The sequence below is a fragment of the Fomitopsis serialis genome (genome assembly GCF_022376445.1).
Source record: "Fomitopsis serialis strain Sig1Antser10 chromosome Unknown B0H18scaffold_226, whole genome shotgun sequence".
NCBI classification, from domain to species: Eukaryota; Fungi; Basidiomycota; class Agaricomycetes; order Polyporales; family Fomitopsidaceae; genus Fomitopsis; species Fomitopsis serialis.
The window spans coordinates 42,079-61,877 of record NW_025955186.1 but is presented as its reverse complement, the minus strand read 5'-3'; the positions used below and the strand labels follow the sequence as shown (position 1 = coordinate 61,877).

Below are 19,799 nucleotides of genomic sequence, written 5' to 3'. Positions count from 1 at the left end.
GTGGGAAAGCTACGTGCATGTAGAGATGGTGCTCACGGAACACCCAGTTACTCGCTTACCGTCTTCTCGCCGAGCGGAAAGCTTGTACAAATTGAACACGCGTTGGCAGCAGTAGGACAGGGCACAACAAGTCTGGGGATCAAAGGTGAGTGTCTGATGGCTCCCGCCCGTGTCTTCCGAATCTGAGGCGTACGGTGACCAGCCACAAATGGCATTGTCATTGCAACTGAGAAGAAGTCCCCTCCATCCTCATCGACGACTCCATGATCGAGAAGGTCGCCATCATCTGCCCCAACATCGGCATCGTCTACTCGGGCATGGGCCCCGACTTCCGTGTGCTTGTAGCGAAGGCGCGCAAGTCCGCACAGGCGTACTGGAAGATATACGGCGAGTACCCACCCACGAAGACACTGACGCAGGAGATCGCGACGATCATGCAGCAGGCGACACACTCAGGGTAGGTTCCACCTCCGTTCGGACGTCCGGGCGACTCCAGCTGATGCGACCCCTGCTTCGCAGTGGTGTGCGACCTTACGGCGTGTCGCTCTTATTGCTGGCTGGGACATCACACGCGGGCCGACCCTGTATCAGGTAGATCCTCAGGGTCCTACTGGGCCTGGAAGGCGAGCGCGATCGGCAAGAACATGGTGAACGCGAAGACTTTCCTCGAGAAGCGGTGCGTGGTTTTGAATATTGTGGTTGCGAAGCTTGATCCGATGAATGTGGCGTCAGGTATAACGACGACATCAGCCTTGAGGATGCCATCCATACGGCACTCCTGACGCTGAAGGAAGGTTTCGAGGGGCACATGACAGAGAAAACAATCGAGATTGGCGTCGTGACCGTCCCAAGCCTGGCTGAACTTGAATCGGGGAAGATCGAGGGCACAGGGAGGACGAAGCCTACGTTCAGGAAATTGACCGAAGAAGAGATTCGAGACTACTTAGCGATGTAGAGTGCGGCTGGCCCTCCATGGCACGGACTGTGATGTATATCTAGCGCCTTTTTCTGAGTGGTTCAGCAGTGCTTGCCAAGTCTGTCAGTGAAACGTCGGCACCCTACCGACTCCTCGATGGTTGCTGCCCTCGAAGCTCTGGAGCTTCATAGCGCGTACCTCGGTGTCCGCGGTGTGGCTTAGTCATCAGGCGGTGAGTATGGTGAATCAAGGCGAGCCTACTTCCAGTGGCTGACGATCCTCTCTACTGCGCGAACCGATACACTCAGCTTGACTGACTGTGCAAGCCAGTGGTACTGAGTAAGTAATTTTGGGCGTGTCATATCCGCGCGAGCACGGGAGTCAGCCACGCACAGCAATTGGCGACTTGTTCGTTGGCCGGCCGATCTGTTGCGGTCTCTATCACTGGTTCGTATGTCCGACTGGAGTCTAGAGAAGGCGCTTTCTCGCGCATCTCGACTACTACTAGGCGCCTTGACGCTGCGCCGACAAGCAGCCTGGGATCAGGGTCTGACCAGGACCGGGACTTGTTTCCGTCAACGTTTACGAACGCTGTACTACGTTCGCTCTGCTCCTCCGTGCTGTTCCGCGCGACGTGTACGCGCTTTTTTCCCCGACGACGTCGACGTCGACGGTGCCCGACGTTCCCCGGCCGGCCAGTATCATCTTCCTTCTGTATGCCATTCGGCAGGAAGATCGTACGGCGTGGTTCGGAAGCCTGCTCTCTGGCGGGCAAGACGGCGTAGCGCAGCATGACAAATGCTCTGGAGTTCCCACTTCCTCCTCCTGCCGGAGGCCCGGCAACGGCGGCGGCAAAGAAAATCGGTCCAGCGTCAGCCTGAAGCCATGACAGAGGCTAAACCACTTTCGGTGACGTGCCTCGCGCATACGCATGGTGATCATATCGCAACTGATCCCTAACTGGGTCTCGTCAATGTGCTGTGGACAGAATCAACCACGCCTCGACACTGAGCCTGGGGCGATCGTGTCTAATGCGGTTGCAGTGTAAGGGGATCCCTGACACTCACCGTAGGTATTGTTTCACGTCCACAATCACACTTCCAACCTTTCCCGTGGGGACGCGGATATCTTTATGGTGTATAGCACGGAGTGCTCAATTGTGCATCAGGTCAGAACCACCGCTAACTCGTGTTTATTCTGCATAGTTCCTGGTCGTTTTCCTCGGGCGGACATGGGCGGACAAGCTCTCGATGGCTTCGGAGTGATTGCGAAGACTCCGACTCACACGGTATAAATCATCGACGAACTCGTCAGCGCCGGTGGCGCCCTCGCTTAGCCTTGGGCCGCATCAAAGGCAGCGCCTCCAGCAGAACCGCGGGCGTCTCAACCGCTAGTTGGTGTTTTATGGCAATGCCCTCGTGGACGGCGTGGGGGCACAAGGGAATTTCGCCTTAGATCGTATCTCAGATCTTCCGTCTCTTTCTACCATTTCAGTCGGTCTGGTGTGGATTAGTGGTTTGGCGCCCGCCTATTACTCGACCACCTGTTCTTCGTATAAATCGCACCGATGTTAGACGCAACATCACGGTCCCATACTGTGCCCCACTCCCCGCGATCCTAAGTAGATCTACCTTCAATCGCCACCATGACAGATGCTAGCCCCGAGCGCAAAGCCAGCACCAGCAGCAGGAAGTCCAAAGATACGGACGCAGGACAGAGATCGAACACTCGTAAGTACTTTCCCGCATCTTTCCCGATGAAGGCAGGACATAGGCTAACCTAGTCGTTCGTATCTTCTGCAGCCGGCGCCTCGGTTGACTCTAGTCTCCTGACACCTATGGTCAGGAGCAAGCGAACGCCGATTGCATGTACTGAATGTCGTCGGCGACAGGTAAAAGTGAGATGGTTGGCCATGATCTCACGCCGGGCATCGTCTCACGTCTATGGCAGTGCTCTGGAGGGACACCCCAGTGCGACCGCTGCGAGAAGAGGGGCGTGAAGTGCGAGTATATCCCGATCCACGTGCAACGACAACAAACCGCTGCGGCCGCTGCTGGTGGGTCAGCACCGCATGCTATGTTAGCATCGCCATCAACATCGCGGTCGCTGCCATCGACGCCCATGCCTTGGCCGCCATCGGGGCAAGCGCAGTATGGTCCCACCATGCGACGCTCCCCGGCTCCGATATACGACTGGCCAGAGTACTACGACATGTCGGCGGAGATGCTCCCCGATTCACGGCGACAAACGCTTCCCCATTCAGCGCCATCATACCTTGGACCCGACCCGTTCAACCAATCCCAGGCAGGGCCATCCTACGATCGCTATCATGGTTATGAGCATGGCGTGCCGAACTCTCAGCATTACCCCGGGTCTGTGGCACACACTTATGCTTCTTCACCCGGCAGCAGCGGCAGCGCCGCGGGCCAGGCCTTGGGCCTTACGTTGCCCACGGGGAACACTTCGCAGTTGATGTCGGGCGTCAACCAGAGGTCAGTGCGGTCAATGCGGCTATTCCCACATGGGATAGACACTGATTATTCATCCACAGCACGTCTTATCCGAACCAATACTTGCAGGGTCAAGGCTATTACAATGAGCCCTCGGGCGCCACGGCATTTCACGGACAGAACCTCCAAGGATGGATGGATCCCAACGTACGTCCATCATACGACGTACAAAGTCCGCATAGTTGCTCACTGCCAGCGGTTTGGCAGGACATGAACTATTCTGCGTTTCAAGGTCAATCCCATCGTCGTAGCGCGTGACATAACACATAATGACATTGCTTTGCAAACTCTCGGACACGCACCCCGCTTTCCTACGCATCTGCTGTATTCATAGCCACGATGCTCCTGCCGTCGTATTCACAGTTCGCTATCTATTGACTGTAGCCATATGTAACACACATCCACATCCGGCCCCCAACAGACCGCCCTACGCATACCCTAGTATTTGCTGTGACCTCCTACGGTATCCGTTCCATATCTAATGCCGCTCTTTTTGTTAGGAGGATATTCGTTCATTGCGAAGCCCCGTATTGGTCGAAAAAGCGAGACATGAAGCTAGACGTCCTGCTGCACGTGTGAGCCTGTTACCTGATATTGACTGTTAGACGACGCCTTCAAATGGACGGTGCCTAAGTACTTCCTTCCGGCGATCAGCAGACTCGCCGAGCCCACTCTCGATGCGAAGGCGTGATGGCAAGTGAACTCTCGGCCGGCCCTCAGGCCAGTCAGGCTGTCCACAGGACCTGCTGTTCCGAGCAGCGTCCGCTCATAGACCGCCCGGGCTCCGAGCATGGTGACGCGATAGCATCGTGCTTCTCAAACCATGCATAAACCACGCTTAGGACATGTACAGGTCAGACCACAAATCTTCTGAGACTGCGACTAATGACGTAGTGACCCAGCTCGAAATCCGAAGGACTGGAGACTGTCCATTTTGCGACCGCGCCGGAGATGACTAATTGACGAGGTCGGTTTGACTCTCCGGTTTCCAAACGCGGGAGAGTACACCCCGAGTCAGGTTGGTCGCTGTAACCTTGCATGCACCATCACCCGGGCACACCCCTCAGCTCTAACAGGAGGTTCGAAGATACTAGGTGAGCTGCGCCAACCGTCGATCTCGGTCGGCCTACGTCCGCCCGATCAGACACGCATACGATACTTACTCCTGACTTACTCGACTGAAACTTGACTGCATGTTAGATGTAACCTGGAGAACTCGATCAGGCGTAACCAGGCGATTGGCCCCAGTGATGCGTCTAGTCAAGCCAAGTATTCGCAGCGCAATCGCAACGGGGCCCAAATGGGAGTCCGAGGCGACTCGAAGCGACGATCCATTCCGTTCGACATGCTCTGATTTTGCAGGCGAGGAACCCGCAAATCCGGACCCTCGACTCAGGAACGCCGTGCTAAAGGGCCGCATCGCTTTCTAGCGAGATCTACTGCCTAGTGCGATGCATCATTAAGGACACCGGTGGCGATGCCGCGTGCCACTGAGCGGGAGGACGGGCGCCAAGTTACGACTCGGACGCTTGTACACGATGCCGCCGGCTTCATCGTAGTCACAATCTGTCTTGACAGCACAAGGGTCATTTTGTCAAGAGCATGCAGAAGTAACGGCAGACCGGTGAAACTCTCCAAAAAGGAAAGTGGGCGTCTCGTGCGCCAACGAGACCCGCTGTGTGTCTAGGCGATGAATAAGTATACCGACTCGGAGGAAAGTTGCGGCCAAGCACGGTAAGTGTGGCATTCGACCGGCTACTGTGACGACTTGAACACCCTCATGTCATGATGCGAGACCTCATCTAGACCTCATTGTGTTGCGTGGACGGTGGCCGTATATTCCTGGCAGAGTGGCTGCCAGTGCGACGATAGCTGGGTCCAAGTCTGAGTCAAGAAGTTTAATATCTGCATCGTCTGGCACACGGCGTGTACGTGACCAGGTCCGAATGCACCATCTTCTCTGCAGCTATCGAGAAAGTGGCAGCCCCTGAAGCGGGTGATCTGCATCCATGACGGCAGGGTACTAGAACCTGCCAAGCGGCGCGATCAATGTGTCGGGAGCGTGTGTATGATCGACACAGACGCTGATGATCGCCGCGTACTACGGAGTTTGACAAAATTAAAATATCATCATTATCATGCATCGAGACGTAAGTTCCCTGGAAGCTGGCCCGGGCGAGTGCATCGTTACGAGCATGCCACGAGAATTACCTGCTCCCATCACCGCCACCACTGTGTGAGGAACCAGGTCTAGGCTAGTATGAGCTGACGCTGGAACAGCAGGCTCAGTGATGCTGACTCAGTGTCCTCCTCCGCCTTCCCTACTCAACAAGGTCGTGTTTACGGGCTGCCTACTGGACAGTAAGTGTACTCAATGATGAAGCAAGCGTTTGGGTGGCATATGTGAGTAAGCCAACGCCTACTGCGTCGCCACGGCCCGCGAGGGATGCTCCGAATGCCCCGACGACTTTAAAGGAGGATCGCGAGCTTCTCCGTCACGGTGGTCCTCGGGGTGAGGGGAGGCTTATGGGCCGTGGGATATCTTACTCGGATGAGTCTGCAAGAGGTATCGCATCGCATTCGGAGGTACCGCAGTATCGGAGCTCACAGACTACGCCAAGTTGGTTACGACGCTCTGAGAAGATAATATGTCCGGGTGCAATCAACAGCGGTACAGGTCGTCTCAGATAATTGTTGTAGGCATCCATACTGCAGCTCATATGTAACTCATGCTAGACAAGCCGCTCAATGTGAATTGGGAGAGACCCACAAACGACTCGTCGCGGTCCTGCACATGGTCACGGTGCAATTGGTCTACCTCAAGGGACAACCCGGAAGATAACATGGCATGTATCACAGTTCAAGATGCGGCCGAGTATTTTTACTGGTACATTGGTATACAAATTGTTTGCTTCTTCGCCTCTATCCATCAGCAACTCCGGCTGGGTGCTCCACCCCTGTGAGCGTTGTAGCCTAGAACGGGAAGTCAAGCTTCTCGCCAAAGTTCCACTGCACCGCCTTCACGGAGGTGTACTCTTCCAGGGCATAACTGCCGAGCTCCCGACCTGCAGATGAATTTGACATTAAGCAACGGCACCAGTTCACAGCCTCGAAGCCGAGTGATCTAACTCGTCACGGAACCATCGCGCAGCCAGGGGGATCACTCGGGCCAGAAGGCGAAGGCACAATTGAACAGTCGGGCAATGAACCATAAGGCTTACCGATGCCGCTCTGCTTCTTGCCGCCGAAGGGAACGTTGTTATAGAGGAGGTTGTACTGGTTCACCCAGACCTGGAATGGGAGGCATTAGTCACCGGATGACAAACAGGACCATGAGTGGGGACTTGGAATGCGCTTGAGACGCAAATCTCTCAGCACCTATGACTCGGCTGGTACGTATGACGGAATGATCGAAGCTTCCGGATCCACACAGGATGTTAGACGTGACACCAAGGCCTTCATATGTTGCCCTTGCATCGTCCGCCGATTCCTAGAAGCCAAGAATATCAAACTCACCGTCCCTGCCTCAAGCTCACCGGCTACACGCATGCATTGGTTTGCGTCATCTAAGCTCGTCGTCAGCATTCAATAGAGCGGCGTGTGATAACCAGTTGGGAAGGTTGTGGGATGGCAGGTGAGTATGTAAGTGATATGAAATTCGGACGCACTAGAGTGTAGGCCTGCTCCCAGGCCATAGGTCGTGTTATTTGCCTGCGCGATCGCCTCTTCCTCCGTCTTAAATTTAGTGACGGACAACACCGGACCGAAGATCTCGTCTTGGAACTGGGTGTAGGTCAAGCATCAGCGCGGCACAGGTCGTAACCTATAGCTGCAAGCACATACGATTTTCATCTCCGGCGTCACATCGGTGAAGACTTCACTCGAGACTTAGTAGGTCACCGCCGGCAAGTGAACGAGCGACGCACTCGTGGGGTCAACAAAATAGCCCTTGCTCTGGCGTTTCTCCCCACCGACGAGACATTTAGCACCCTGTTCCTTGCCGAGGCCGATATATTTGAAGATTTTGTCGTACTGAACCTTCGACACCTGCACGTCCATCGAGCATCAACGACTTTCCAAGAATATTCCCATCTCGGACAGATAAAAACAGGATCGGGCTACCCAACCCACTTCCTGCTGCATCGGTATCACCGTCTCGGGAAATCCCCGAGCCTGCAGCATCGCCGTTCGCAAAGCCGACGCCGGCAATGCGCGTGAGCGCTTCTCGGCGGAGCGGCAGAGAAGCGCCCGGAGGAGCAATCTCTGCACCTGCATTGGGGTTAAGGTTCGAGATCTTCCTCCGACAAGGTTCGGGGATTCGCGCGCTCGCGGCGACAGACCCACATCCCCCAGGAAAGAACCCAGCTGGCAGCGGACCCGAGTGTGGGGCGCGACAGAGTGCACGTGGAGGGACTGAGGACGCTCACCACTGGACCGCCAGAGGCCTTCTCGTCGAAGCCGTCGGCGACCACGAGCTGCTTTGCTTTGCTGGCAAGGATCTGTGGCAGAGTTCGGATTGGCAGGCGGCGTGAAAGACACGACAGGTGACCCACCGGCATGAACTTGTCGTATATGCTCTCCTGCACGAAGAGGCGAGATCCGGCAGTGCAGTCCTGGCCCGTGTTGTACAGGATGCCGAGGGCAGCCCAGTTCGCCGCTACGAGACCGGCACCAGAGAACACGACCAGCGCGAGACGGCACATTCCGGATCAAACGTCAGTAGGAACGTGCCGCCAGGACACGCGCACACGCACCCTGGTCAAGGTCCGCAGACTCGAAGATGATATGCGGCGACTTGCCCCCAAGCTCGAGGCTAACCTAGTGGCACAGCATCCGCCGATCGTAAGTATCACAGTTGCAGGAGGTGGCCGGCACGCCGGCCGCGCACACGATGCGCACCTTCTTCAGGTTGCTCTTCGACGCGGCCTCCATGATCTTGCGCCCCGTGACGGTGCTGCCCGTGAACGCGACCTTGTCGACGTCCATGTGCGACGAGAGCGCCGCGCCGCCCACGGAGCCGAGCGACGGCACTGTGTTGACCACGCCAGGCGGGAAACTGAGGTTATGATGTCAGCAGAGGTCGCGGCGGAGACGAAGACGGGGACGTAGACCCGTTCCCGGCGAGACGATCGGACGCCGCGAGCCGAACAGGCGATCCCACTTCGAATTACGTACCCAGCTTCAACGATCAGCTCGGACAGTTTCTGTGTGGAGCCGTATCAGCAGTTGAACCAGGATCCGAGGGATGAACAGGATCAGGCGCAGTGGACTGAGACCTCATGCAGAACGGCGATCATCGCTTGAAGCCAAGTGACTGACACCATGAAGTCCCGAACAAGCCCCGCGAGCATCATGACGCCCCTCGTCACACCGTACCGCACCACGTACCAGAGAGGCAGAGGCATGCACTCGAGCACCCTGGAAGGGTTGGCCGGCCGTCGCACAAAGTGACGTCAGGCCTGGACGCGTGGTCCGCGTTCGCCCTTTGACAGATGGCAGGTTCTTGACAGGACCTGCCAGTCAGCTGCCAGTGAGCAACTTCGATTTGCGACGACAGCGGAGGGCGCGATCCGTCCCAATTGGGTGCCCACTCCCGCGCCCTCTTACCATATGTAGATGCACCGAGTAAAGAAAGAACAATACCCACTTTAGTTTTGACAGTAGTTTGACAGTCCCATATGCCTCGCATTCGATTCTCGAACTTCATCGTCCTTAGCCAAGTTCGCGGAGATCATCGTCGCTGCAGTCGCATCCTTCTATTCTCGAAGTTCATCGTCGACCTCAATTTCGCTGCCACAGTGCACCGTGCAGCCTGTAACAGCTGTGACCACTGTAGTTTCTGCCGGAATCCCTGAATAAACCAGTATGTGACACCGCGACGCATGCAATATTACAGTCAGCATATAAAACTGGACTGGACTCTGAGTCGTTGACCGAGTCCCAGCTCCTCTCCGAGTCGTTGACCGAGCTTACGTAATACCTCTCCCCGCGATGATACGGACGACTCGCTCGAGGGTTCATGGCTCCACCCAGCCTTACCATGTGCGCTCGGCCTCTGCCCCCACATCCTCTCGTTCCAGTCGTGTTCTCTCCCCAGTCGAGCGAGCCCTGAAGGTGGAGCTGAAAGCATCAAGTCAGCTGCTGTCGTTCAGCAGTGAGACTCAGTCACTTCAAGTCGTTGGTTTGTAAGTCGCCAAGTCGCATTGCCGCATATCACCTCTGACCATGAGCGAACTGATTTCTGGCCTACCCAGTCCTGCCCACGACGATGGCCAGATCGTTCCGCTTGACGCCCTTGAGCTATTTGCGAGGGAGCGATGCTGGCCGGACAACATGCGGTGCTTCTGCGATCTCACGGGCGGGCAATCACGCCCACCTCATATCTTCACGCCCAGCTATCGTAGTGCTCACGCTGGATCGCCATGCTTAGGCTGTCGATCTTTCGGCCGCCCTGGTGGGCATTGTTCATACTTCGGTGAGCTTCGAGCAGTGCCCTCTTCATTAACTACCAACTAACTCTCTTTGCAGTCAATCTCAGGGAGCTCGTGCACTCTGCAGATATTTGGTCCGAGAACCTCGTCTTGGCGACATACCCGAAAAGAGTCCACCGAGGTATTTGGCAAGGTAAGTCATGCAATTGAGTCGAATCACCAAACTACGACTTATTTGTCACTCGTAGGTGTTCCCATGACACCGACGAGCACCAATGGTATGTACTTGATGTAGAATAGTCTGACTGCAGCTACCTTGGGCTTATGTCGAGTGTTCTATAGGTCGTGATGTGGGACTCGCTGGGATCGGACTTCCATCAAGTGGATCCCTGTCACCCCTGACCCCATTATCGTCAGCGGCTTCAACACCGAGTAAGGCTCGATCTGCACAGGTGAACGAGGATGATAAGATTGATTGTAAGTTTGGGTGTCAATTTCAGAGGCAGTCCATCACGAACTCATATGTTTCGTAGGGGATGAACTGCCCTCACTACTATCTCAAGGAGTCCAAAGAGAAGACTTCGCGCCATCCGACGATGAGGTCACGACTACCCTCCTGAACCTCCTCGATCCATCATCGGAGGGGGTCAGCTTTGCTTCGCTCGCCCGGGTGCTCGCGAGATGCCGCCGCTGTAACAGATGTGTCGGACGCAACGTCCTCTTTATGCACAGCTGTGCTGGTCGGATCGAACCACCAGATGACTCGCTCGCGTACTATGCACTGCCATCGAGCTCCGACAATGAAGACGACGCAGCCTCTTCTCATCCCAGCAGGTCGGCGACAGGACTCACACTTTTCAATCGAGGTTCGTGCCCTCGTTATCCACTCTGATGTGCAGCTGACCTTGCCTTTATTGGTAGTTGGCAGCTCTCAGGATGTGTTCGCCATTGGCAACAATCGTCCAGGACCATCATTGCAGAAGTTGGATGACACTGACGTCATCAGTATCTCGTCCGGAGAGCCAGAGGCCATGGAGAATGAGCCAGAGGTGAATATTGATCTCACGGTGGCAGAAGGCGCAGTGTTCTATGTTGTTCGGCCAGATGGTACCATTGATCTGACTGCCACCAACTGATGTCGAAAACGGTGGCACGGTTTTGTCTGGGCTCGTTGAGAACAGTTGTCAGTATTTACGAATGCAATTTCTTGGGCATGAGATATGTTATTCGTGGCGAGGTGGCTTGTCGAAGGGACTCGACGCCAATGCGCCGCTGGGCAGAGAAGATCGCAGCGATGCACACCTCAAAGACGAGTCCAAATCGTCATTTGACAACAGACTGTACAGTGAACTCTGAGGCGCGATGTGCTCACACTCGTGGCTCTATCGCCCGGGCGCAAGCATCAATGCCAGGTGTTATATGTTCGTCACGCTGAGCTGCCGAGAATGAGCTTTGAGACTACCCTACGAATATAACACCGATCAGGAACACAGTGCGAAGTGATGTAATCCAGTGCGGACGTCGCTGCATCGCCGAGTGCCGACGCATTGCTCGACAGGCTGTCGAGCTCCATGATCATGGGGAGAGGAACGACTACTGTCCACTGCATGCTCTCGACCAAAGAAGAGATGATTGCCAGCGATGAAAGAAGGATGTTCGTGTCGACAATAAGGATAGTGTAGCCAGGGACGACCCGGAGGGAGCTGCAAGGACGTGCTGGCTTGTGTGATTGCGGGCCTCGAGGGCGGCGTCGAGGAATTGACGGGGAGGTGCGACCCTGAGTAGACGAGTCCAGGAGAGACTGGAGATATCGCCGGCGAGCCTGACAATAAACCAATCAACACCTGTGCCAGCCCAACATGGAATCGAATGTACCTTCAGCGCCTTGATCTCGGGCGTATCATTCTCGTCCTCCTTGCTGTCATCCGTAGACTCTTCCGCTGCGAGACCCTCGTCATCGTCAACATCCATCGAGCCCTCATCCCACCGGCGGCCCCCGAGGCACCGCTCTTCCTCCTTGCGCTCTCGCCGTTCCTCCTACTGCCACCTCTCGACCTTCGTGGCAAGCATGCCCTCGACCTTCCACTGGCACCTCTGCTCCTTCGCAGCCAGGTAGTACGCAAAACCGCCCGCATGCTTCGCGATCTTGAGGCCAGCGCGCGCAACGCGGACCCAGCGCTTGCTGAGCTCGTTCGCCGCCTCGTTTTCGCCCTACTCATCTTCGATGATACCGTCCAACTCGGCCCACCCTCGCTTTTGTCCAGGACACCCACCTCCACATTCCTATCCTCCCTGATCGCCTCCTTGCCCCAGAAGCCCATTGGGTACACACGCTTGCCGCCCCATCGAAGACCGCGGAGACACGAGTCTTCCGGAAGGGGCTTGCACACACTCGTCAGCAGAACCGCACTATCGTTGCACTCCTTCGGTTGCTCGCGGTACGTCACATGGCGCGGGATCGCGGCGAGGAACGCAGCGAGGTCTTCCCAGGAGATGAAGTCCCATGGCGGCCAGCGCCTGCGTGCCCCTGACGGCAGTCGCAAGGAAAGATGATGGAAGGTGGATTGGATGGCGACGCAGATTTGAAAGGGACAGACGAAACAGGCGGTGGCAGCAAAGACGGCGGTCTGGACGGGGAAGAAGCCGCAGAGCGCACACTCCTCACCGACTTTGTGTCTGTTGGCAGCTCGAAGCCTTGGGCGGGCGTCCGTTACGGACGTGGTGCAGCGCTTCTGCGAGCCCAACGAGTTCACGGAAGGGTTCAGCATCGAGAAGCCCAGGTTGCCAAAGACGCTCCGGACAGCCTTGCGGCGACTAGGTTGGTTCGGGTTTTGCGGAGCTGAGGTCGCAGATGAAGCATCCTCGGGGCGGGCAGCATGGTGTCTACCAGGTTTTCGACGATGGCACTGAGTCCGGCGATGATTCGAGTCGGGGCGGGTGAAAGATTGCCCGTTCTTCGTTCCCTTGGTCCACCAGGTTCCCATCCAATCCCAGACACCCGGTCTATCTCCTTTGGCAGATGCTGCAAGCTCGTCTCCGTGGAGCGTAGGTGCTTCGCTCGCTGTGTGTGAGTCTAGCTCAGGTCTTGAAGCTGCCAGCGAATCTGCATTGGAAGGCGGTGCTTCCGAGGATTCACTGACGGTCACTGTCGATGAGCCCATGTTGGAGTTGGCCGAGGAAGTCATCCGGTACACTCAGTCTATAAAGAGACACATCGTCTTGAATCGCTTCTGTCAGCGAATCCGACAGAGACTGGGAGGGTCCATCAGTACAAAGCTGCCTGTAAGGCACAGACACTCACTAGTTGACTCTGCCGTTTTTGCAGTATGGATGGCCTCGTCGTCGTCAGGATACAATGATTGGCGCACACGCCTCGCGACGTCCTTGTCAGGCGGAGGCAACTCTCTGATGAGGTGCTCTGCGCGTTCCCGTCGTCTTGCCTCCTTGTCACGCAGAAGACGACGAACTTCCTCGAGCTCCCGGGGATTTCGGGATAGATTATGCGCAGCGGATGATAGCACCCGAATGACGGAATGATGGGGACGATTCGGGATGCTTGAGGAGTACGGTAATGTACGGGTTGAGCGTCGAGGGGGCGAATGGGGAGGACTTGCGCATCGGCTTCTTCAGTGCATGCGCGAGCATCGAGAAGGCGAACTGCATGCCGAGCTTGAGAGACGGCGCGGTCTCCCGGCCGCTCGATGCAGCCTCGGGCAGCGCAGGTGGCATACTCATGGCGTCGAGCTCCCGGCCGGTCTTGCGCGGCGGGGTGTCCTCGTCATCGAGGGTCATCTTCTTGTCGTCCTCCTCGGCCCTCTTCGCCATGAGCTTGACTCTGCCCGCGGACGACACAGCAATGGCGGGGCTGGCACGAGCGCGAGCGCCGACGCCGTCTCTCCCTCCAATGCCAGTGACGCAGGACTGCGGTGGGCCGCCCGTACTCGAGGGCGGCGCCGAGGTTGACGACAGCCATCATGATCGAGTCGCCGGCGAGTCGTCGAGGCGCGCGTGCGCCTCGGGTGCGCGCAGCTGCACACAATCGGAGCTCTCGAGGACGGCGCCAAGGTTGACGACGGCCATCATAATCCAGTCGCGCTCTTCGACAACTGCACCGCCTGAGGGAACAGCCGTCAGCATTGACTCACCTCTGCTTACTGAGACATAACTGACCTTCGATATTTAGCTTCTCGTCGAAGCGGTCTTGTACACCACGGAAGTCGTCCATCTGGATGTGGGTGAAGAGCATCCCGTGGAGGAGGGTGTACAGGTCGGCGACATCGGCGTCGGGTCCTTGACGGCGCGTCTGGGCGGCTGGTGACCAGACCTGGAGGATCGCCTCGCGGGAGGTGCTGTACGGGTGCACAGTGATCATGCTAAAAGAGATACAGATCAGCATCACGCCCCCATATACAAGCGAAGCAACCTACCTCTTGACGAAATGATACATTCCTCGCAATTCTTCGCTGCTCCCGTCCCTCTCCCTGCAGAGCAGCCCGATGTGGTGGTGAAGCTTCCCAGCACCAGGCGTCCCCGCCAGGCCCTTCGCATACCAGTCACGCGCGACCTGCCTCCAGTGCTCCTTTTCCGGCACGAGCTCCATCGCACGCCCGGCGGCAAGTCCGACGCTGGGGACATCGAGGAGCTGCCTCGCCGCAGGTCCGGGCGACGGAGGCGGCGAGTCGTCGATGCGCGCATGCGCCTCGGGCGCCGCCGGTGCGCGTAACTCTGCACGATCGGAGTTCCCTCCGCCGTCTGGCGACGACGGGCGTGGCGTGTTGATCTGGGAGTCGGCGCCCGTAGGGTTGGTGAGGAGAGCCATCGGCGAGGGCCCAGGAGCGGAGGAGAGTGTGGCTGAGGCGGCGGTCTGCTGCTTCTCGACGAGCGCGCAGTACGCCATCTGGTAGCGCGAGAGGTCGCCGAGGGCCTCGACCCATCCACTTCGGAAGTCGGACAGATTGTGCTCCTCGAGAAGAGCACAATAGAAAGTGTATGCGTAGTATATGAAGTCCTGTCACGCGAGAGAAGATGAGCCACCATGCCTAATCGGGCCGAGTATGACATTTACCTGCAGATATTCCAGAGCAGCGAGGGAGTTATTTGGTGGCGAGGCGGCTTGCCGGAAGGACTCGAGAAGGCGATGGAAGGCGTGCGCCCATAGCCGTGCGATGAGGTTGTACTTGGTAGGGATGTTGCGCAACGACGCCGGGACAGTGGGTGCTAGCGTGAGCGTAAGAAGGTTTTGCACTTTCTCCGCGAGCCTACAAATTAGTTAGCGACACGCGGGCGAGGAATTTGAAATCAAATGTACGCACTCCTTATGATCGACCAAGAGACGTTTCCACTTCTCCGTTTCGTCTTCGCCTCCTCTCACCTCTACACCCCCTGCCAAACCCCCCGCCGGGCCAGGGCGTCCCTTGACAAGGATACCGACCGTTTGCGGATTCCGATCGCCCTCGTCATCTGCGTCCTTATCGCGCTGCTCACCGAGAAATTTCTGCTCGAGCGCAGTAATGGCCCGGTAGAGTTTCTTGAGCTGCATCGAGAACGCATTTGTGCTCGACGAGCTATCCTCCGACGAGCTCCCGCCGCCGTGTGGCGACGACGGTGTGGTGTGTTGATCTGGGAGTCGCCGCCCGTGAGGTTGATGAGGAGAGCGATCGGCGAGGGCCCAGGCACGGAGGGGAGTGCAGTTGAGGCAGCGGTCTGCTGCTTCTCGACGAGCGCGCGGTATGGCATCTGGTAGCGCGAGACTCGACCCATCCGCTTCGGAAGTCGGACAGATTGTTGACAAGAATACCGGATGATGGCGAGGGGGTGGATGACAAGGGAAGGTCCGCGGTGCAGCGAGGGGGGTACGTTCGTTGCCAACGGCATACCTTCGACTTGCGACCCTCCTGTACTCTCTGCCCGCACAGCTCCCTTCCTCCTACCCCTTCGCTGCCTCATCATGCCCTTCTCGCTTCATGTTCGGTGCGTCTCGCTCGGCCTTGATGCTTGGCGCGGGACTTGCGCGCGGGACTGGGATGGCGGGGTCTGCTTGCGGGTTAGCAAGGCTACAAAGCGCAGAGTTGAGGTGACCGAAGTGGAGATGAGGGCTTCCTCGGTCGAGAAGACGAGCTCGCGAGCATCCTGGGAGGAAGGAAAGATGATTCTCTGAGGTGTTCGCCTTGGCGCTCGCCGCCGCAGCAACTCCGGGCGGTGGACCTCAACACCTCGTCGCAGCATGCGCGGATTCTGCTCGCCCATTAGGTTGGACTGCGAGCGCAATCACAGTAGCGGGTATGCACGCAGCACTCTACACTTCACGCGCAGCCCTGCGGCCGCGCCACGGGCTTCTCGAGGGTGCGCAAGACCTCGCTGCGAGATCGGCAAAGGCCTGCAAGGCAGGGATGAGAGTCATCAGCACCATGCGGATGCGACTACCCGGCCCGAAGCCAACGCAAACATCTACGCAAGGCACCTACTGAACTCCAGTCCCATTGGTAGTTGGCCGAGCGAGGGTACAAAAGTCTGAGAGAGCGGGGGTAGTGCGCGATGGTTTGCGCGGCAGAGCGCGGGCGTCGAGCGAGAGGGTGCAAATGTGCAGCTCCCATTGGAAGGGGAAGGCCGGCGCGAGAGCTAACAGCGGGAGCACTGGCCGGCTCAGCCAGGCGAGTGTCCTCAGCTGCGCTGCAACGGATCTGCCAAGGGTAGCCAGTGGCAGTTATGCGACATCAGAAGCGGTGAGAGTGGCCGCGCTCGCGGAGGATGAGGGGCGGCTGTGGGCGTGCAGGTGGATGGTGTGGCCCGAGGATTAATGAAGTTGGTCATAGCGGGGTGACAGTTCTTGAAACAGCTGCGGCAGAGGGTGCCGGCGCGAAAGGCTCCATACATTGGCGATAGCTCGTGAGGCTGCGAGAGTGGATGATGGAGGGTGTGCCTGCTGCCTCGCACAACGTCCCGCGAAGGTCATGGATGCGGTCACCTGGCAGAGCCAAGGCATGCATCACTATGACTTGTCCACGAGATCATTGAGCGCGCCAGCAAATATCGTGAACTATTCTCTTCATGTAGATCATGTCTGAAGGAACGATGTGAGGGGCCCCGACAACATGCAGAGACACTGGCCAGCGACGCACCGAAATTCACTACATCCGAGAAGACCTGCGCGGTGCCATCTTCTGCCTCGCTGGAACAGATAGCGTGGAGGTGACTGGCATTACTGCCGTTTGCCGTGTGTTGGTGTAAGAATCTGCACCAGAGAATGAAAGGGAAAGGCGGGCATGTCTCGTGGCGGAGGCAGTGGTCGGAGCGCAAAGACGCGCGGACTCGGAGGCAACCCCTAGAGAAGGGTTAATCCACAGTATACGACTGCACTTACCGCTGCGCTTGTGTACGCTCACGCAGAAGTCGCCACTGTTATAACATGCGCAAGCTCCAAGAATGGCGACGTTGTCATTAGCTCCTATTTACCTAACCTTGTACGAATCTTTGCGATGCTGCGTGCGTTCAGGTGACACTCGACGGACATTTACCAGGCCCTTCGCACTGCCAACAACCCGCAGTCGAACTTCGCGCTCCGGACTCGGACGATTAGCAGTGGGTTGACGACCTGCGAACACATTCAGAGACGAAGCACCCATCTGGTGAGGTCATCCGTGCCTTCCGACTGAAGAATAAGCTCACCCTTATCATACTCGGTAGTGTTCACTGGCAAGTGCGTTACCATCCGCCGATCCATGACCTCCTTCAGAGGTCCCAGGAGATCGTAGAATTCTTGGGTATCTGGTGAGTGTGTGAGCATGTATGGCACATCCTTGATGGTGTTGAAGATGCCATGGAGTGTCGGAAGGACATCAGCGATGCTATGAGCCAGCTGGTCTTGGACTTGCAGTGCAACACCTTCTCGGTTGATGCGCGTTTGCGCCCACTTCTGTTCTAACTCAGACACCTCACCCTTGTCTCGGTTGGAGTCCGAGCTATTGGCCGCACCATCTGTGACCCTATGTTAGCCATTGCGCGGTCAAGCCTGAGATGATAAGATGACCTTCCACAGTGCCCAGACTAACATTTACATTCGCTGCACCCTCTAATTCAGCAGCTTGACGGAGTGAGGCGACTTCGTCGGGGATGGTAGGAGGTGGTAGTATGCTTCCAATCAGGCAGCCTAGAGACGACTCCGAGGTTGTCTGCGTATTGCTGGGTACCAATTTGACGGACATGTGTGCAGGTAAGTGATCGGCGTCGGCCCCAGAGTTTGCTGCATCTGACACTAAACCAGGATCTGTCACGGCTTGGCTGTATTGGCCAGCGTACCAAACACTGTTTTGTCGTGCCACGGCTATGGCATGCTCCCTAGTGGTCGGGAAGATGAAGGGTACGTTCAACTCCCCACGCCGTCCCCATGCTTCGATGAGTCGCCTGAAAGCCCGGAGATGTTTGCAAGCCCCGCCTCGTGTCAACCAATCCATACAGGTGCATGTCGCTGAGCCGGATGGATGAACAGTTAACCAGTACTGCAACCCTGGCTTTCCTGGGATGTTCCGCGCGGACTGACAAGTAGCCCAGAGTTCGTAGGGCCGACGAGCAGGGATCGCCTCGAGTTGCTTCAACTGATACAGGGCTTCTGCGGCTGCGTCGCGTGTCTCGTCCTTCGCATACCATGCATAAGGGTGGTCATTTTCAGATCTTTCCCCAGTGTCCGCATCGTTCGGATGCTTATGCAAAGATTGTCCCAAAGGAACATCGAAGCGATCCTTTTTCCACACTTCATACTGCGTGAGCATGCGCTGGCGTGCATACACCCTAGGCATGATGTCTAAGCTGATACAGACCAAAAGGACATCCAGGCGAAGGCGGCGGCCCGAGTGCTGCCACTGAGGTATGTATTTCCGCTTGAGACTGCCATTGAATGATTCGAGATGGTTGGTCGTCGGCAACACCATCTCGACATTGACGCCCATCTTCTTCGCAGCATCCAACCGGCCTCTCCTCGCCCAGCTATGCCAGAGCGGGAAAGGCATCCAGGTACCTCGGAGGTACGAAATAAACTCCATCACAGTGTCGGCAGCTTTCTGACTGTCCGGGCCTGATGCCAAAGTCGTGAATGCAGTCTCCACATCGCCGACAATGGCCAAGGCTTCTTCATACTCGGTCGTCTGAAGGAGGCTAGGTATGTCGTCAGTATCATTGCCGTGCCATAAATCGCTGACAGACTGTACCGCTCTTCCAGCTCGTATAGCTGTTGCTTGACGAAGTTCTGCCAGAAAGACACAAGTGTTCCGAGCTTCAATGCCTTCCGCCTGTTCGTCCAACACTGCCTGACATGAAACTTGCAGAGGAGGAGGACAATCTCTGGCCATACAGTGAGCAACGCGCCCCGCTCCTTGGTATCTGTATCGGACATCGCCACGAAGGGTTCGAATGCTTCCCCTCCCTGGGTACCGAGCGACCTCTTCCATTCTGCGAGAAGCTCAGCCAGGATCTTGGTATCGTATCCGGCATGAGTAGCACGATTCCCAGTGGGTGCCGAGAAGAGAAAGAGGGCCACGGGTACACCACGGTTGGAGTTGTCGACACCCATGGTGATCCAGAGGAGGAGGCGAGATGTACAGATACCGAACGTCCCGTCAATGATCAGTTGTTGCTTGTGGCAGTATTGCCATGTTGCCTGTCGCATCTCGTGGGTCGCAATGCAGACCTTGAATCGGTCTTCCGGATGGATACGAGCAGCGTAATAGAACACACACTCGGCCAATTCCTTCCGGTAGTGAGAACTCAGAGGGTCCAACCAGTTGTGAACATTCTGTTCCGGCAGGATGGAGATGTCGATGTTATACGTCTGGCGGTAATGCATGCGGTACAGCCGACTAAAGTCGCCGGGCAGCAATTCGTAGCGATGGTTTGCCGCATGCGATACAGTTTGGCCTCGGTAGCCCAAGGTTTGTAACATCTCCATGTTCC

The 19,799-nt window shown here is 56.9% G+C and overlaps 4 protein-coding genes across 4 annotated transcripts; 1 reads left to right on the top strand and 3 right to left on the bottom strand.

Annotated features, from left to right (window-relative positions):
• The first annotated feature begins 9,560 nt into the window (after positions 1–9,560).
• B0H18DRAFT_240325 (uncharacterized protein) lies at positions 9,561–10,871 on the top strand. Its single transcript, XM_048037249.1, has 5 exons — positions 9,561–9,901; positions 9,955–10,050; positions 10,106–10,135; positions 10,200–10,334; positions 10,391–10,871. Exons 1-5 carry the CDS (start codon positions 9,652–9,654, stop codon positions 10,747–10,749), a joined length of 870 nt encoding a protein of 289 aa, XP_047885561.1. The 5' UTR covers positions 9,561–9,651; the 3' UTR covers positions 10,750–10,871.
• A 412-nt stretch (positions 10,872–11,283) lies between these two features.
• Positions 11,284–13,018, bottom strand: B0H18DRAFT_1126964 (uncharacterized protein; the record flags this gene model as incomplete). Its single annotated transcript, XM_048035239.1, has 5 exons — positions 11,284–11,320; positions 11,378–11,679; positions 11,733–11,894; positions 11,937–12,068; positions 12,131–13,018. 5 exons carry the CDS (start codon positions 13,016–13,018, stop codon positions 11,284–11,286), a joined length of 1,521 nt encoding a protein of 506 aa, XP_047885560.1.
• A 337-nt stretch (positions 13,019–13,355) lies between these two features.
• Positions 13,356–13,682, bottom strand: B0H18DRAFT_1126963 (uncharacterized protein; the record flags this gene model as incomplete). The annotated part of the gene is made up of 1 exon (XM_048035238.1): positions 13,356–13,682. One exon carries the CDS (start codon positions 13,680–13,682, stop codon positions 13,356–13,358), a length of 327 nt encoding a protein of 108 aa, XP_047885559.1.
• A 147-nt stretch (positions 13,683–13,829) lies between these two features.
• B0H18DRAFT_1126962 (uncharacterized protein) lies at positions 13,830–15,396 on the bottom strand (the record flags this gene model as incomplete). Its single annotated transcript, XM_048035237.1, has 5 exons — positions 13,830–13,972; positions 14,028–14,230; positions 14,285–14,865; positions 14,923–15,115; positions 15,170–15,396. The coding sequence occupies 5 exons, from the start codon at positions 15,394–15,396 to the stop codon at positions 13,830–13,832; spliced, it is 1,347 nt and encodes a 448-aa protein (XP_047885558.1).
• Between the last annotated feature and the right edge of the window lie 4,403 nt (positions 15,397–19,799).